General features: G+C 46.3%; 1 protein-coding gene and 1 long non-coding RNA gene across 2 annotated transcripts in view; both read left to right on the top strand.

Moving 5' to 3' along the window:
- The window catches only part of LOC310849341, a 462,163-nt gene that overhangs the window by 15,597 nt on the left and 431,620 nt on the right, over positions 1-14,946 (top strand). The window lies entirely within an intron of this gene.
- Positions 1-14,946, top strand: part of CCN4 (cellular communication network factor 4) — a 30,405-nt gene that overhangs the window by 12,528 nt on the left and 2,931 nt on the right. Inside the window, exons 2-3 of the mRNA XM_083749334.1 lie at positions 6,927-7,221; positions 13,444-13,701. Of these exons, the coding sequence (XP_083605460.1) occupies positions 6,927-7,221; positions 13,444-13,701 (553 nt within the window). The remainder of the gene's footprint in view (positions 1-6,926; positions 7,222-13,443; positions 13,702-14,946) is intronic.

Raw genomic sequence — 14,946 nt, 5'->3', positions numbered from 1 at the left:
GTTCCTACATAAATCAAATACTGTTGGCGAAGAAACCCCAAATGGAAGGAGAATCAACAGCAAACTCTTCTCGTCTCCCCCTGCCAGTAACGCTGAATTCCTTCTCCCTGACCAAACAGAGAAAGAAGAAAATAAGTTTGGTGACTCTTCTGGGAAAACGTACAAGAATGCTAAGCACTAAGTGCTTCTGCCAACCCAAGCAACTTTTCGACCAAGAAGAATGTATGTGGTCCTTCATTTCTCATTTTAATTAGATGTATGTGGGAATCTGGAACTCAAAAAAGACTTTCCCACATGCTTCCCACAGACATCTTTGCCGCACAATGCAACTAGAAATCCATCTTTCATCTCAGTTAAAAATAGCAGCTTGGGCTAATCCAGCCATAAGTCTCTATAGGCCAGTCTATATATTGCATCAACAAATGTAGCTTTTTTAAAAAATAAAAAGCTCTCTCTCTCTCTCTTTCTCTCGTTTCACTTGTCCTCCTTACAGCCTCACTGGGTGGTCCCAAAAATTGCTCCTGAGGATCCTACAATCCTCCAGATTATGCATCTGGACCAATTAGGCTGGTTGTTGGGATGTGAATACATGCTAGGAGATGATATATTTATTAGGTATTATCCTTTCTTCCCCACGTTTGTGAGTTCAGCAGGATACATCCCTTTGCAGCTTGAAAGGGAAGCTTAGATAGTATAGTTTTAGCCGTTTAGTTTAAGTAATCCAGGGATGGATGTACACACAGGGGGGGGCGGGAACTCTATAAATAAGTCAGACATTAGATCGTTATAACAATAATAACAAAAACCCCTATGGGAAAAGGTGTATAAAAATTTCCTGCTCTCTGGCGCCATCTGGTGTTGCATGTTTACAGTGCCTTCAAATCGTTGTTTCTTTACTAATGTAGCTGAGTCCCAGGACTTATTAGTTAGTCCCACTACATATTAGGAAGTCTCTATTGCCTTTTCAGGATGCGGGTGGCGCTGTGGTTAATTATTATTATTATTATTATTATTATTATTATTATTATTATTATTATTATTTGTACCCCGCCCATCTGGCTGGGTTTCCCCAGCCACTCTGGGCGGCTTCCAACAAAGATGAAAGATACACTAAAATGTCACATATTAAAAACTTCCCTGAACAGGGCTGCCTTCAGATGTCTTCTGAATGTCAGGTAGATGTTTATCGCTTTGACATCTGATGGGAGGGCGTTCCACAGGGCGGGCGCCATTACCGAGAAGGCCCTCTGCCTGGTTCCCTGTAACTTGGCCTCTCGCAGTGGGGAACCGCCAGAAGGCCCTCGGAGCTGGACCTCAGTGTCCGGGCAGAACGATGGGGGAGGAGACGCTCCTTCAGATATACTGGACCGAGGCTGTTTAGGGCTTTAAAGGTCAGCACCAACACTTTGAATTGTGCTCGGAAACGTACTGGGAGCCAATGTAGGTCTTTCAAGACCGGTGTTATATGGTCTCGGCGGCCGCTCCCAGTCACCAGTCTAGCTGCCACATTCTGGATTAGTTGTAGTTTCCGGGTCACCTTCAAAGGTAGCCCCACATAGAGCGCATTGCAGTAGTCCAAGCGGGAGATAGCCAGAGCATGCACCACTCTGGCGAGACAGTCCGCAGGCAGATAGGGTCTCAGCCTACGTACCAGATGGAGCTGGTAAACAGCTGCCCTGGACACAGATTTGACCTGTGCCTCCATGGACAGCTGTGAGTCCAAAATGACTCCCAGGCTGCGCACCTGGTCCTTCAGGGGCACAGTTACCCCATTCAGGACCAGGGAATCCTCCACACCTGCCCGCCTCCTGTCCCCCCAAAACAGTACTTCTGTCTTGTGAGGATTCAACCTCAATCTGTTAGCTGCCATCCATCTTCCAACTGCTTCCAGACACTCACACAGGACCTTCACTGCCTTCACTGGTTCTGATTTAAAAGAGAGGTAGAGCTGGGTATCATCTGCATACTGATGAACACCCAGCCCAAACCTCCTGATGATCTCTCCCAGTGGCTGCATGTAAATGTTGAAAAGCATGGGGGAGAGGACAGAACCCTGAGGCACCCCACAAGTGAGAGCCCAGGGGTCTGAACACTCATCCCCCACCACCACTTTCTGAACACGGCCCAGGAGGAAGGAGCGGAACCACTGTAGGACAGTGCCCCCAGCTCCCAGCCCCTCCAGACAATCCAGAAGGATGTTATGGTTGATGGTATCAAACGCCGCTGAGAGATCCAGCAGAACTAAGAAGCAGCTCTCACCTTTGTCCCTAGCCCGTCGGAGATCATCAACCAGTGCGACCAAGGCAGTTTCAGTCCCATGATGAGGCCTGAATCCTGACTGGAAGGGATCCAAACCACAGAGCCTAGAGCTTGCCAATCAGAAGGTCGGCAGTTCGAATTCTCCTGACTGGGTGAGCTCCCGTTGCTCGGTCCCTCCTCCTGCCAACCTAGCAGTTTGAAAGCACGTCAAAGTGCAAGTAGATAAATAGGTACTGCTCTGGCGGGAAGGTAAACGGCGTTTCTGTGCGCTGCTCTGGTTCGCCAGAAGCGGCTTAGTCATGCTGGCCACATGACCCAGAAGCTGTACGCCGGCTCCCTCAGCCAATAAAGCAAGATGAGCGCTGCAACCCCAGAGTCGTCCACAACTGGACCTAACTGTCAGGGCTCCCTTTACCTTTATCTATTGCCTTTTCTGTGCCTGTTGAGGACCTTTCTCTCCCTGCAAGCCTTCTTTTATCCAGTGCAATTTTTTTCTAGAAAAAGAGGTGCCGGAACTCACCACGAACGCCTCCCTTGTTTTCTTATAATGGCAATGGCAACCAAATGAGAGGTGCCAAAACTGAGTTCTGGTGAGTTCTGGCTGCAAAAAAAGCACTGCTTTTATCCCAGTTGATCTCTGGACTTTATCTAGACTTGTTTCTCAGGCATTTGAAATTGTACAGAGTTGTACAAATCAACAAGTGTCCGCTCCATGTTACAAACACATGTGCATTCATCCAGGCAGCTTGTTCCTGTGTTCAGTGTAATTTGTGAGTAAGCCTATAGCAAAGATGATGGGAGCTGGGAGTACAAGATCAGGAGACCTGTTGGGGGTTGGACTCGATGGCCCTTGTGGTCTCTTCCAACTCTATGATTCTATGGTTCTATGGTTCCCATCCCTGATACATTGAACGGTGTCTTATTCCTCCAGAAGTATAACATTTTGTAATTCTGATTTTAGCTTGGCTGGTTCATGCTTTTTTAAAATTTTGGGTTGCATCTGCTGCTGTTGGGTGGTGATCATACTTTTCTATTATAATTTTGGTTGCTAAAAGGAGGGTTGCAGACATCACCGCTAGTGAAACTTGCAATTGCAGGCTCAGAAAATATTTGCACCACTAGGTGGAGCCGCAAGAAAAGGCAACGGAGCCTGCAGCAAGTATCTCTCTGTCGTACTACTATTTACTACTGGGTAATCATTGCCAATTATTTTCAACTGTCCCATTCCAGTGCTTTGCACAATGGGGAACAACAAAATAAGTTTTCCCTTTGCTTTGACCCTTTGCAACAAAAATGGGTCATTTGCTAAATGTAGCTTGCTTTCTAGTGGCACAAAGAAGGGAGTCAGTTTTAAGAGATGGCAACTGTGCTTTCCTTCTAATCCACAAAAACACAGTGTTCACATCAGAGGAAGTAATAGTACTGCTCTATTCATGCTTTGGTGAAACCACACCTGGAATACTGTGTCCAGCTCTGGGTGCCACAATTTAAGAAGGATATTGACAAGCTGAAATGTGTGCAGAGGAGGGAAACCAAGATTATCAAGGGTCTGGAAACCAAGCCTGATGAGGAACGGTTGAGGGAATTGGGGAGTTCGCCATCTTGTCTGTTATCTCAAGTACTACCAGCTCTACCATTAGGCAGGTTGGGGCAGCCACTACCATTGGCAGATACTGAGAGACAGGGGGCTTCCCCTACTATTCCCCTAAAGTCACCTGCCCTGCAACCCCTATCCCAGTCTAATATTCTCAGATTTGTGGAGGATGCATCCTTGTCAGCCCAGTTGGGTTTTCTATGAGGAATCAGAGGCTTCCATCTTGTCCTTTGCATCAGACAGCAAAATATCTTGGGCTGCCTCTGACCTCAGGCAGCAAAATACATTGAGCAAGATCAGATGCTGGTTATTATTATTAATTAAGATCTACACACAGCTTTCTCATAGCTAGTTATCAACATGCCCAGTGTTACTTGTCTGCGTATGGGGTGGTTGAGGAATGATTCTGTTGCAGGCTTCTTCTTAATTAAGGTCCCTCTATATACTTAAAGGTAAAGGGACCATTAGGTCCAGTCGTGGCTGACTCTGGGGTTGCGGCGCTCATCTCGCTTTATTGGCCAATGGAGCCGGCATACAGCTTCCAGGTCATGTGGCCAGCATGACTAAGCCGCTTCTGGCGAACCAGAGCAGTGCACGGAAACGCCGTTTACCTTCCCGCTGGAGCGCTACCTACTTATCTACTTGCACTTTGATGTGCTTTCAAACCGCTAGGTTGGCAGGAGCAGGGACCGAGCAACGGGAGCTCACCCAGTCGCAGAGATTCGAACCGCAGACCTTCTGATCAGAAAGTCCTAGGCTCTGTGGTTTAACACTGAGTAAATTATAAATTATTTGTGAATTATAAATAATTTGTAAATTATTACCATGCAGGGTTGTTGTAAGTGGATATAACCTGTTTCATTCTTACATCACATGAGCTCCTTGGAGGAAGGATAGAATACTTTGCTTTTGTTTAAGTAAGAAAAAGCGGAGAACTATTATTTGAAAGTATTATTCGGTGATCAATGGGCATCAAAATGAATGGCATGTTTTACGTGACCTTGGATTCACTTATGGTCTTCAGATGAAAAGCTTCAAGAGAACCTGAAAACTATTAACTAAATGCTATTAACAAAGGGAACCAACAGATTCCATTGCTGTGGTTGTGGGAACTCCTGCCTTTTAAGCAATGGGAATGAAATGCCCTTTCTAGTCCCTATGAAAGTGACATGATTAACTTTGCAATTGAAGCTTTAATTTTGGCATTAAAGGCCGGGCCTTTTAAGGGTGAAAAAGCAAATGCAGAACACCCACGGTAACTTTAGATCCCAGGAAAGTGAACAAAACCCATGGCTAGCATGCAAGACAGACCAATGAATAGGGGGAAGGGACCGAAAATTGCCTGCGAGAACACCAGGCTATATTCAATTCCTACGATGACGTCCATTCCAGTTCTATCTCCTGAGAACTCTCTCCTGGGGTAATTGTTCAGCAGAAAGGCACTGCAAGAAGCTATTCCTCTTGGGAGCCGTCCAAACTCACAAGTCAGGCGTAATCTTCTCACAGGAATAAGCAGAGGAAATAGGTCAGGCCTTGGACTGATCCCTCCGGAACCGCCCAATGACCTGGGGAACATGTGCTCAGTGCAATTGACCCAACGGCAAGCAATTGTGGCCTTGCACACCTTCCCCATCTCAAAGTGATGAAATTTCCAGACCATCATGGAAAACAAACAAAAGCATGAATTGCAATGCATTGCATCCTGATGTTGCTACCAAATTGATGAATACTACCAAATTTCAGGCTGGAACATAGGAAGCATCCTTAAACTGGGTCAGGCTATTGATCTGTCCTGCTCAGCATCATAATATTGGATAGAAGCAGTGCTTTCCTGTTAAGCGTAATTGTTTAGTTGACCTTGAAATGGAAATAACTCTCTGCGTGTTTGAATGTGTATTGTTGAAAGTTTAACTGGAAAATTCCATTGGGGTATATATATCCTAAAGCTAAGAAGGGCTCTCTAAGCACCTAGATGGGTTGATAATAAACTGTTGGTGTTCTCTGTTAGCTTTCATGTGGTGTTTAACCTTAGGTCTTGTGAGAGAGGTGTTCAGTTGCAAATTGCCATCTTGGGGAATTGGTCCTTGAGTCTTTGTCTGGGAGTCACAGAGAACAGAGGATGTGCTTATGAGGTCTCTCTCCTGAAGAGAAAACAGGCTAATGGAGTCTGTGTGGAGAGAGACAGACCTCTGATTCTAGGCCTGTTGAGAGTAATCTAATATTTCTAAGAAGATGAGCCTATGCTTGGACAAGCATATGAGTGAAGCTTTTGTATCATATTTATGGGTCTGGACAATTTTTACCCCAATAAGAGTCAGTTTTGGGGCATATAGTGGTACCTCGGGTTACGAACTTAATTTGTTACGGAGGTCTGTTCTTAACCCAAAACTGTTCTTAACCTGAGGCATGCTTTCACTAATGGGGCCTCCCGCTGCCAGCACACCACTGGCGTGCAATTTTCATTCTCATCCTGGGGCAAAGTTCTCAACCTGAGGTACTTCTTCCAGGTTAGCGGAGTTTGTAACCTGAAGTGTTTGTAACCCGAAGCGTTTGTAACCCCAGGTACCACTGTATAAAGAGTCAGTTTTTTAGGCAATAAGAGTCTGTTTTTTAGCTGTTTTATCTGCCTCAAGCTCTGCAATATTCATATCTGCACTATTTCCCTCCCCTACCCTTGTGGAAATACCTTGATAATAGTGCCGTGGGTGCCAGCACAAAATGGCTGTCATGGGCAGTGGGGAAAAGACATGGCAGAGAAGAACCATAGCTCAGTGGCATATCATATGCATTGCAAGCAGAAGGTCCCGAGTTCAAGTCCTGACATCACCAGGTATGGGTGAGAGAGACTCCTGCCCGAAACCGTGGAGAGTTGCTGTCAGTCAGTTTGGCCAATACAGAGCAAGGTAGGCCAATGGTCTGACTCTGTACAAGTCCTAGGTTTCTATGTTCTCCATACCAGTCAATATCAGCACCGGGTAGATCTGTGAAGCAGGAGAGATTAGTGAACCTGTCGCTGGATTCCTGAAGACTTCATGAGTTTCCCTGCTAAGCTTTTTCTTCTTTTCTGACCCAGGTCTTTGCCCAGAACATCGCCACGACCACGACTACCATGTCACCCCCTGTCACCTCCTCCGCGACCGAGGCTTACGTGCGGACACAGTACTGCAAGTGGCCGTGTGAATGTCCGAAGACACCGCCCATTTGCCCGGCAGGCGTCAGCCTGATGACCGACGGCTGTGAGTGCTGCAAGACGTGTGCCAAGCAGTTGGGGGAGAACTGCACAGAGGCAGACACTTGCGACGTCCACAGGGGGCTGTACTGTGACTACAGCAGAGACAGACCTAGGTACGAAATAGGAGTGTGTTCACGTAAGTGATGTACCTCTTTCTTTTTGCCCGAGATACGGGTCATGGGGCTTCCTGTCGGTCTGAACGTATCCCAGGCTGTTTCTTCTCTTAAAGTAGACTGAGAAAGGCTGGATATTCAGTGGTACCGGTCTTGAAAGACCTACATTGGCCCCCAGTACGTTTCTAAGCACAATTCAGTGTTGGTGCTGACCTTTAAAGCCCTAAACAGCCTCGGTCCAGCTCCAAGGGCCTTCTGGTGGTTCCCTCACTGTGAGAAGCCAAGTTACAGGGAACCAGGCAGAGGGCCTTCTCGATGGTGGCTCCTGCCCTGTGGAACGCCCTCCTACCAGATGTCAAAGAGAACAACAACTACCAGACTTTTACACAACATCTGAAGGCAGCCCTGTTTAGGGAAGCTTTTAATGTTTGATGCATTACTGTATTTTAATATTGTGTTGGAAGCCACCCAGAGTGGGTGGGGAAACCCAGCCAGCCAGATGGGCGGGGTATAAATAAATTATTATTATTATTATTATTATTATTATTATTATTATTATTATACCTCAATTTTTTAACGTCTCCATTGACGAACATTTCGGTTTTCGAACGCCATAAACCCGAAAGTAAACGCTTCGGTTTTCAAGCACGCCTTGGAAGTCGAACATGCCACGCGACTTCTGCTGAGTGCAGGATCCTGAGGCCTAGCTGTCGGCTATTGAGTTTTCGGTTTGCAAACGTTTCAGAACTTGGTCTTCCAGAACAGATTGCGTTCAAAAACCAAGGTGCCACTGTAAATGCAATAAATAAAATAGGAATAACCACAACAATGATGTTGTGAAGCAACGTTCAGTTTTCTTCCTCTAGCTGGGCCACCACTTTTTGATCCTTTGCTTCTGGATTTGCCTTGTTCCACTCTAGCAACATCTAGCGATGTTGCTTCTTTTTCTTTTTCTTTATGCCAGAGGTTTTCAACCTTTTTGAGTCCCCGACTCCCTTAACCAACTACATTCTTCCTGCGGCACACTTGTGGGGCTCAGGAGCCCAGTTATCTCATCTCTTGCCTGCAGAGCCAGCAGCCTCTCACCCTTTTTCGAACACCCTCCCTTGTGGAGTGTTCCCTCAGCCCCATATCCTTGGGAGTCTTTTAAAGGTAAAGGTAAAGGAGCCCCTGACCATTAGGCCCAGTCGTGACCGACTCTGGGGTTGCGGCGCTCATCTCGCTTTATTGGCCAAGGGAGCCGGCGTACAGCTTCCAGGTCATGTGGCCAGCATGCCTAAGCCACTTCTGGCGAACCAGAGCAGCGCACAGAAACGCCATTTACCTTCCTGCCAGAGTGGTACCTATTTATCTACTTGCACTTGGACGTGCTTTCAAACTGCTAGGTTGGCAGGAGCAGGGACCAAGCAATGGGAGCTCGCCCCATCGCGGGGATTCAAACCACCAACCTTCTGATCAGCAAGTCCTAGGCGGGAGTCTTCTAGGCAGCTGCAACTGCCGACCCTTGTCTCTCAGCTGCCCCTCCCCACCCCAAAGAAGAGGTGCCTCCTCACACTGCCCCACAGGGCCCTGGGAAGCACCCCCTGGCCAGCCCCAGAGGCCCCAATCGCCTGGCGAGCTTGTAGCCAGGACTGCTGCAACAAACAGCTGTGCAAGCCTTTGGGAGCCAGAGATGCAAGAGGGCATCAGAAGAAGGGAGGGAAGGAAAGAGAAACAGAGGTCAGTGTTGCCTGCAGCACCCCTGACCATCATTCAAGGCACCCCAGGGTGCCACAAGACACTGGTTGAAAACCACTGATTTATGCATTTTCCAATTTTCATTGTACACCATACATATTTCATCTGACATTGTTTCTGCACAGATTTTCCAACCTGAACTTCAGTGGCATTCTAAAAAAGCCTTAATTTCCTGCATCTCCATTAATTTCTCCACCCTTTTTTAATTCCCGTCCTTTCTTACTGTTGTTCAAAGAATTACCCCTACTTGCGGATTTACTGTAATGTCATTTCTTTTTAGATATTCTATAAGGTTTCCCCCCACCTAGTCTTCCTCTCGTCCCAGTTCCTTATTTTGGCTGTTTGCTAATTCTGTGAGCTCTATCAATTTGTACAAGCATTGCTCTTCTGTGTTTTCATCTTTTCACGCTTCTTCTTTTTCTTCTTAGCATCATTTCTTTGCTTCTTTGGGTGGTCCAGCTCACGGTTAAATCCAGACCAAAATATTTATTGCATGCTGTTCCAGAAAATTCAAGTTCCCAACTAATTTGTAAGGTTTGAGGTTACACAGTAAACACTCCAAGTGTCGGAATAAGATCGCCGGGGTATTGAAAACCTGGTTTGGCTTTGAAGCCGCGCAAAACATTGGCAAACCCAGGAGTGGGGGAAAACATGCAGATCTGCTTACAACTCGATCTCAAGTTTGGGAATTTCCCCTCTATTTAAAACAAAATCCTACAAGCACAGCACCTCCCTCACACACCCACACTCCCAAATGGGCAGGATCATTGTTGTAAAAATGGAAAAAACAGAGACTCAATGGCTCAGTCCCATTTTTGTCTGCAGTTGAAACAGGATATTCTATTAAAACCACAGGAGCTGTGCATGTTCCTGTGGGAGAGAAATAAAGCAAAACAAACTACTAGTTCTATACTGTAAGCATTTGTACAAACACCTGTGAACTCAAGACAAAAGGCGTTGGTTTTGAAAGGCTGCGGTGGCACAAGCCGTAACCTGCACCGTGGATTTCACATTACCTTAAAAAGGGCTGTATTTCACCTTTGGAACACCTCATTTGCTTATGAAATGTCCCTGCTTCAATCGATCTCTGGCCTCTCGAAGTAGGATTGAAAATGTCCCCTTTCTGAAATCCTGGAGAGAACCACTATCCTTCAGTGTAGACCATACTGAGCTAGAAGGATCAATTCTTCGGCTCGGTATAAGGGCTCACCCACAGTTACCTTTTGCCCCACACTTTATAGGCATAGTCCTTGTTAAGTTGTGGGTGAACATATCAGACGACACAGCGATTCTTCAAACAGCTCTTGTTTATTCACAGGCCAGAACAGAACTGAACTGAAGGGTTCAGCCAGCCTGCTTATATAGAGCTCCACTAGAACGCAACAGTAACCATTTTCTGTAACTATCCAATCACTGAACGTCACTTTTGATCCCTTATTTGCTTATGTGGACCTGAACTATCTACAGTATCCCCCTGCTGGCCCAGGGTGAGAACTTCAGTACATAACAGTCCTCACTTTTAAAGCTCTGCATCTGAGCACTTTTTGGAGGTTCCCCACCCCCCACCCCTTACCCCGCGAAAACCCCCTCTTTAATGCCAAATCGGAACAAAGGGAAATTTGGGTTGCCAGTAGATTGCCATTCACTCTGAATGAGTTGCTAAAAAGTGTGGGATAACCAACATGCTTAAGTCTAATTAATTCGTGAAGGGGTTAATGCCATAGAGTAAGCTGCCCTGCCAGGCTTAGCTAGATCACTTCCCCTCACCTTGGGAGAAAGGAAGCCAAGATATTGTTCCTTCGGTCTACCATGTGAACTCCTGCATGTAAAGAGGTCTGGGCTGGTTGCTCCAAGTTCAGACTGCATGGCCTTTACAAGCCATTATTGTGTTCCTGTACCAATAATTTAGGGATTTTCACCACTGTAACTAAGCCAAGTTGTACTGCGTGGTACTGCATGTAAAAGCACATGAATCTCACCAGGCAAGTACTAACAGCACATGAATGTGGATTTCTCCCTTCCTCATAATATTGGAAGCTGGGGTCCAACTATGAAACTGAAAGGTCGGAGATGTAGCATTGTAGCATCATTCAGCCAGGACACTGAGGTACAGCTCTGAGGGCCTTCTGGTGGTTCCTCCACTGCAGGAAGTGAGATTACAGGGAACCAGACAGAGGTCCTTCTTGGTAGTGGCGCCCGCCCTCCCTGTAGAACGCCCTCCCACCAGATGTCAAGGAAATGAGCAACTATCTGACTTTTAGAAGACATCTGAAGGCAGCCCTGTTTAGGGAAGTTTTTAATGTTTGATGTTCTGTTGTGTTTTTAACTCTGTTGGGAGCTGCCCAGAGTGGCGGGGTATAAATAATGTATTATTATTATTATTATTATTATTATTATTATTATTATTATTGCCAATGGAGCTGGCTTTAACATTCCTAGAGGATAATGCCATTGGCTCCTAGTCACAATGATTAGATGCTCCTTACATGATCAGGGGTAGCATGTCTCTGGGTACCAGTTGCAAACTGGGAAACAACAGAGAGAAAGAACTACTGCCCTTGTGCTCTGCCTGTTGGGCTTCCCATAGGCATCTGATTGGCTGTTGAGGAAGGAAGGAAGGTGATGGACCCCATAGGGTTTTGGTTTAATCTGGCAGTTCTTATGTAAAGAAGTTCCTTTTCTCCAGGGAAGAAGGAAATCTGTGTAAATCAGATGGGTACTTACATGTCAGGAGCTCAGCCTACACTCGAGTAGGACCCTGGCAGAGACACATGCCCGACTGGCATGTTCCCTCCTGGTCAATCATTCGGGAGCTTCAAAAGCTTTATTCAGCCTGAACATCACAGCAACCGATGCCAACAGACACCGGCACACTTAGGGATATGCAGAGTTTGCACACCTTGCGTGACAGACTTCAGCAACTCAGCATTCTGGCTAATCTACTTTATTTACATATAAACGCACACGGAGCACTGCAACATGGCTCCCTCTCTCTCTAGCATCAGACAGCAAAGAGAGAAAGAACAAAGGACAATAGTCCCACTTCACAGAACACAGTAACACAAACATCCTGTCTCCATCACTTCCCACTCTGTGGAGTCAAAACACATACCGTCATGTGACAGACAATAATCCCATGACTGCAACCATGGAGCAGGAATTCTAACATTACAATCCATATATCTCACTGCCTTCTGAAAACGTCATTGTTTCACCAAGTTTTAATTAGAAAATTTAACTGGCTATTATTATTACAGTCAAACCTCAGTTCCTGAACGCTTCTGTTATCATACTTTTTGGCTCCCAAATATCAAAAACCTGGAAGTACAGTGAGGGGGGAAAGTATTTGATCCCCTGCTAAATTTGCCCGTTTGCCTTCTGACGAAGAAATGACCAGTTGTTATTCTGTTGTTATTCCTGTTGTTATTCTGTCTCTCACAGCTACAACAAACCTACCGTTAAAATTATGGACTGGTCATTTCTTCATCAGAGGGCAAACGGGCAAATTTAGCAGGGGACCAAATACTTTCCTCCCTTACTGTAAGCATTCCGGTTTTTGAACATTTTTCAGAAGCTGAACATCTGACCCAACTTCCCCTTGAGTGCAGGAAGTTCCTTCAGCCAATCGGAAGCCGTGACTCAGTTGTCGAACGTTTCGGAAGCCGAACAGATTAGGTTTGACAACCAAGGTTTGACTGTATTGTTGCTATTATTATTATGAGGCCCTATACCCGTAGGTCTCAGGGAGCTTCACAACATAAAATTTGACTAATTTATATTATTTCTGCATTTTTACGATTTTACATTGCAGTGTTTTAATTTATTGCATCCCGCCTTGATAATTTAAGGAGTGGGCAGTTTACAAAAGTAAAGGTAAAGGTAAAGGGACCCCTGACCATTAGGTCCAGTCGCAGACGACTCTGGGGTTGTGGCGCTCATCTCGCTTTATTGGCCGAGGGAGCCAGCATACAGCTTCCGGGTCATGAGGCCAGCATGACTAAGCGAACCAGAGCAGCGCACGGAAACACCGTTTACCTTCCCGCTGGAGCAGTACCTATTTATCTACTTGCACTTATTGTGCTTTCGAACTGCTAGGTTGGCAGGAGCAGGGACCGAGCAAAGGGAGCTCGCCCCGCCGTGGGGATTTGAACTGCCGACCTTCTGATCGGCAAGCCCTGGGCTCTGTGGGTTAGACCACAGAGCCACCCGCATCCCTTATAAGTAAATAGATAACCTGCCCTTGCCTGGTGCGGAAGGAAGGAAGGAAGGAAGGAAGGAAGGAAGGAAGGCAAGAAGGCAGGAAGGCAGGAAGGCAGGAAGGCAGGAAGGCAGGAAAGAAAGAAAGAAAGAAAGAAAGAAAGAAAGAAAGAAAGAAAGAAAGAAAGAAAGAAAGGGAAAATCTGTGTATTAAAAACCTGATTGCTGCTGTGATATCAGATGTCATGTGAGCCTGAGCTTTTGAAACTCTCTCTCTCTCTCTTTATGCATTTCCCCTCTTCCTTTTGTAGAAATTGTTGGCCTCGACTGCATCCTCGATGGGGTCAGGTACAAGAACGGACAGTCCTTCCAGCCCAATTGCAAGTACAATTGCACCTGTATCGGAGGAGCAGTGGGCTGTGTCCCCACCTGCAGAGACTCCAAGCCACCCCTCGTTTGGTGCCCCAACCCCAAACAGATTAAGCTGAAGGGGCAATGCTGCGAACAGTGGGTCTGCGACGACTCCAAGAAAATCAGAAAGACTTCCCCACGGCACATCTCCTCTGCAGGTATTGGCGGTGTGTGTGTGTGTGTGTGTGTGTGTGTGTGTGTGTGTGGAGCACGTGAGGAGGGGCATCTTTCTAAGGCTTTGGAGGAAGGAAGCTCCCCACAGCTTTTAGGGGCAAACTCCCTGCAGCATGGAGTCCCAGGTATAACTTGTTCCACCCTTTCTCTACAACGAAAAGAAAACAAATTGAAACCAACAGCCACTTGAGGGCTGGGCTTGGAGGGAATTGAGAAGAGGTGCTGAATTTTTTACCTGCTGGCCCTTTTCCAGCTCAACATTTACCCTTCCAAGGTGGTTTTCCTCCAGCAGGGAAAATGGTAGAAAAGCTGTACAGTGGTGCCTCGCAAGACGAAATTAATCCGTTCCGTGAGTCTCTTCGTCTTGTGGTTTTTTCATCTTGCGAAGCACGGCTATTAGCGGCTTAGCGGCTATTAGCGGCTTAGCGGCTTAGCAGCTTTAAGAAAAAGGAAACAAACTCGCAAGAACTCGCAAGACGTTTCGTCTTGCGAAGCAAGCCCATAGGTAAATTCGTCTTGCGGAACAACTCAAAAAACGGAAAACTCTTTCGTCTTGCGCGTTTTTCGTCTTGCGAGGCATTCGTCTTGCGAGGTACCACTGTATTATACAAGGGCAGACCACTGCTTCATCTAGCTCACATTTAAGCCACATTCGCACTATACAGTCATACCTCGGGTTACAGATGCTATAGGTTGTGTTTTTTCGGGTTACGGACTGCCAAAACCCGGAAGTACTGGAATGGATTACTTCCAGGTTTTGGTGGTTGTGCATGCGCAGAAATGCTAAACCACGCTTTGTGCATGCGCAGAAGTGCCGAATCCCAACCCGTGTGTGCACAGATGCGGGTTGCAAAAGCTACGGGTTGCGAACGTGCAACCCACACGGATCACGTTCACAACCCAAGCATCCACTGTACATTTAAACAAGCATCGTACCACTTTAAGCAGACATGGCTCCCCCCCCCCCCCAAGAATCCTGGCATCCGTAGTTTTTTAAGGGTGCTGTGAGTTGTTAGGAGACCCCAAGTCCCCTCACAGAGCTACAATTGCCAGAGTGGTTTAACAAAAAGAAAAAAGAAAAACCAAAAACCACCAGAATGCCTATATATACATAATATCGGTATGTACATTTTTTCTATCTTTGTATGTTACTTTGGAATTTTTGTAGCTATGTATATTACAAAGTGTCTATGTTTATATGATTTAGAACCACGCACAGCTGATGAAGC

Source organism: Podarcis gaigeae (genome assembly GCF_964106915.1).
Source record: "Podarcis gaigeae genome assembly, chromosome: 7".
NCBI classification, from domain to species: domain Eukaryota; kingdom Metazoa; phylum Chordata; class Lepidosauria; order Squamata; family Lacertidae; genus Podarcis; species Podarcis gaigeae.
This window is presented reverse-complemented; position numbering and strand designations above follow the sequence as displayed.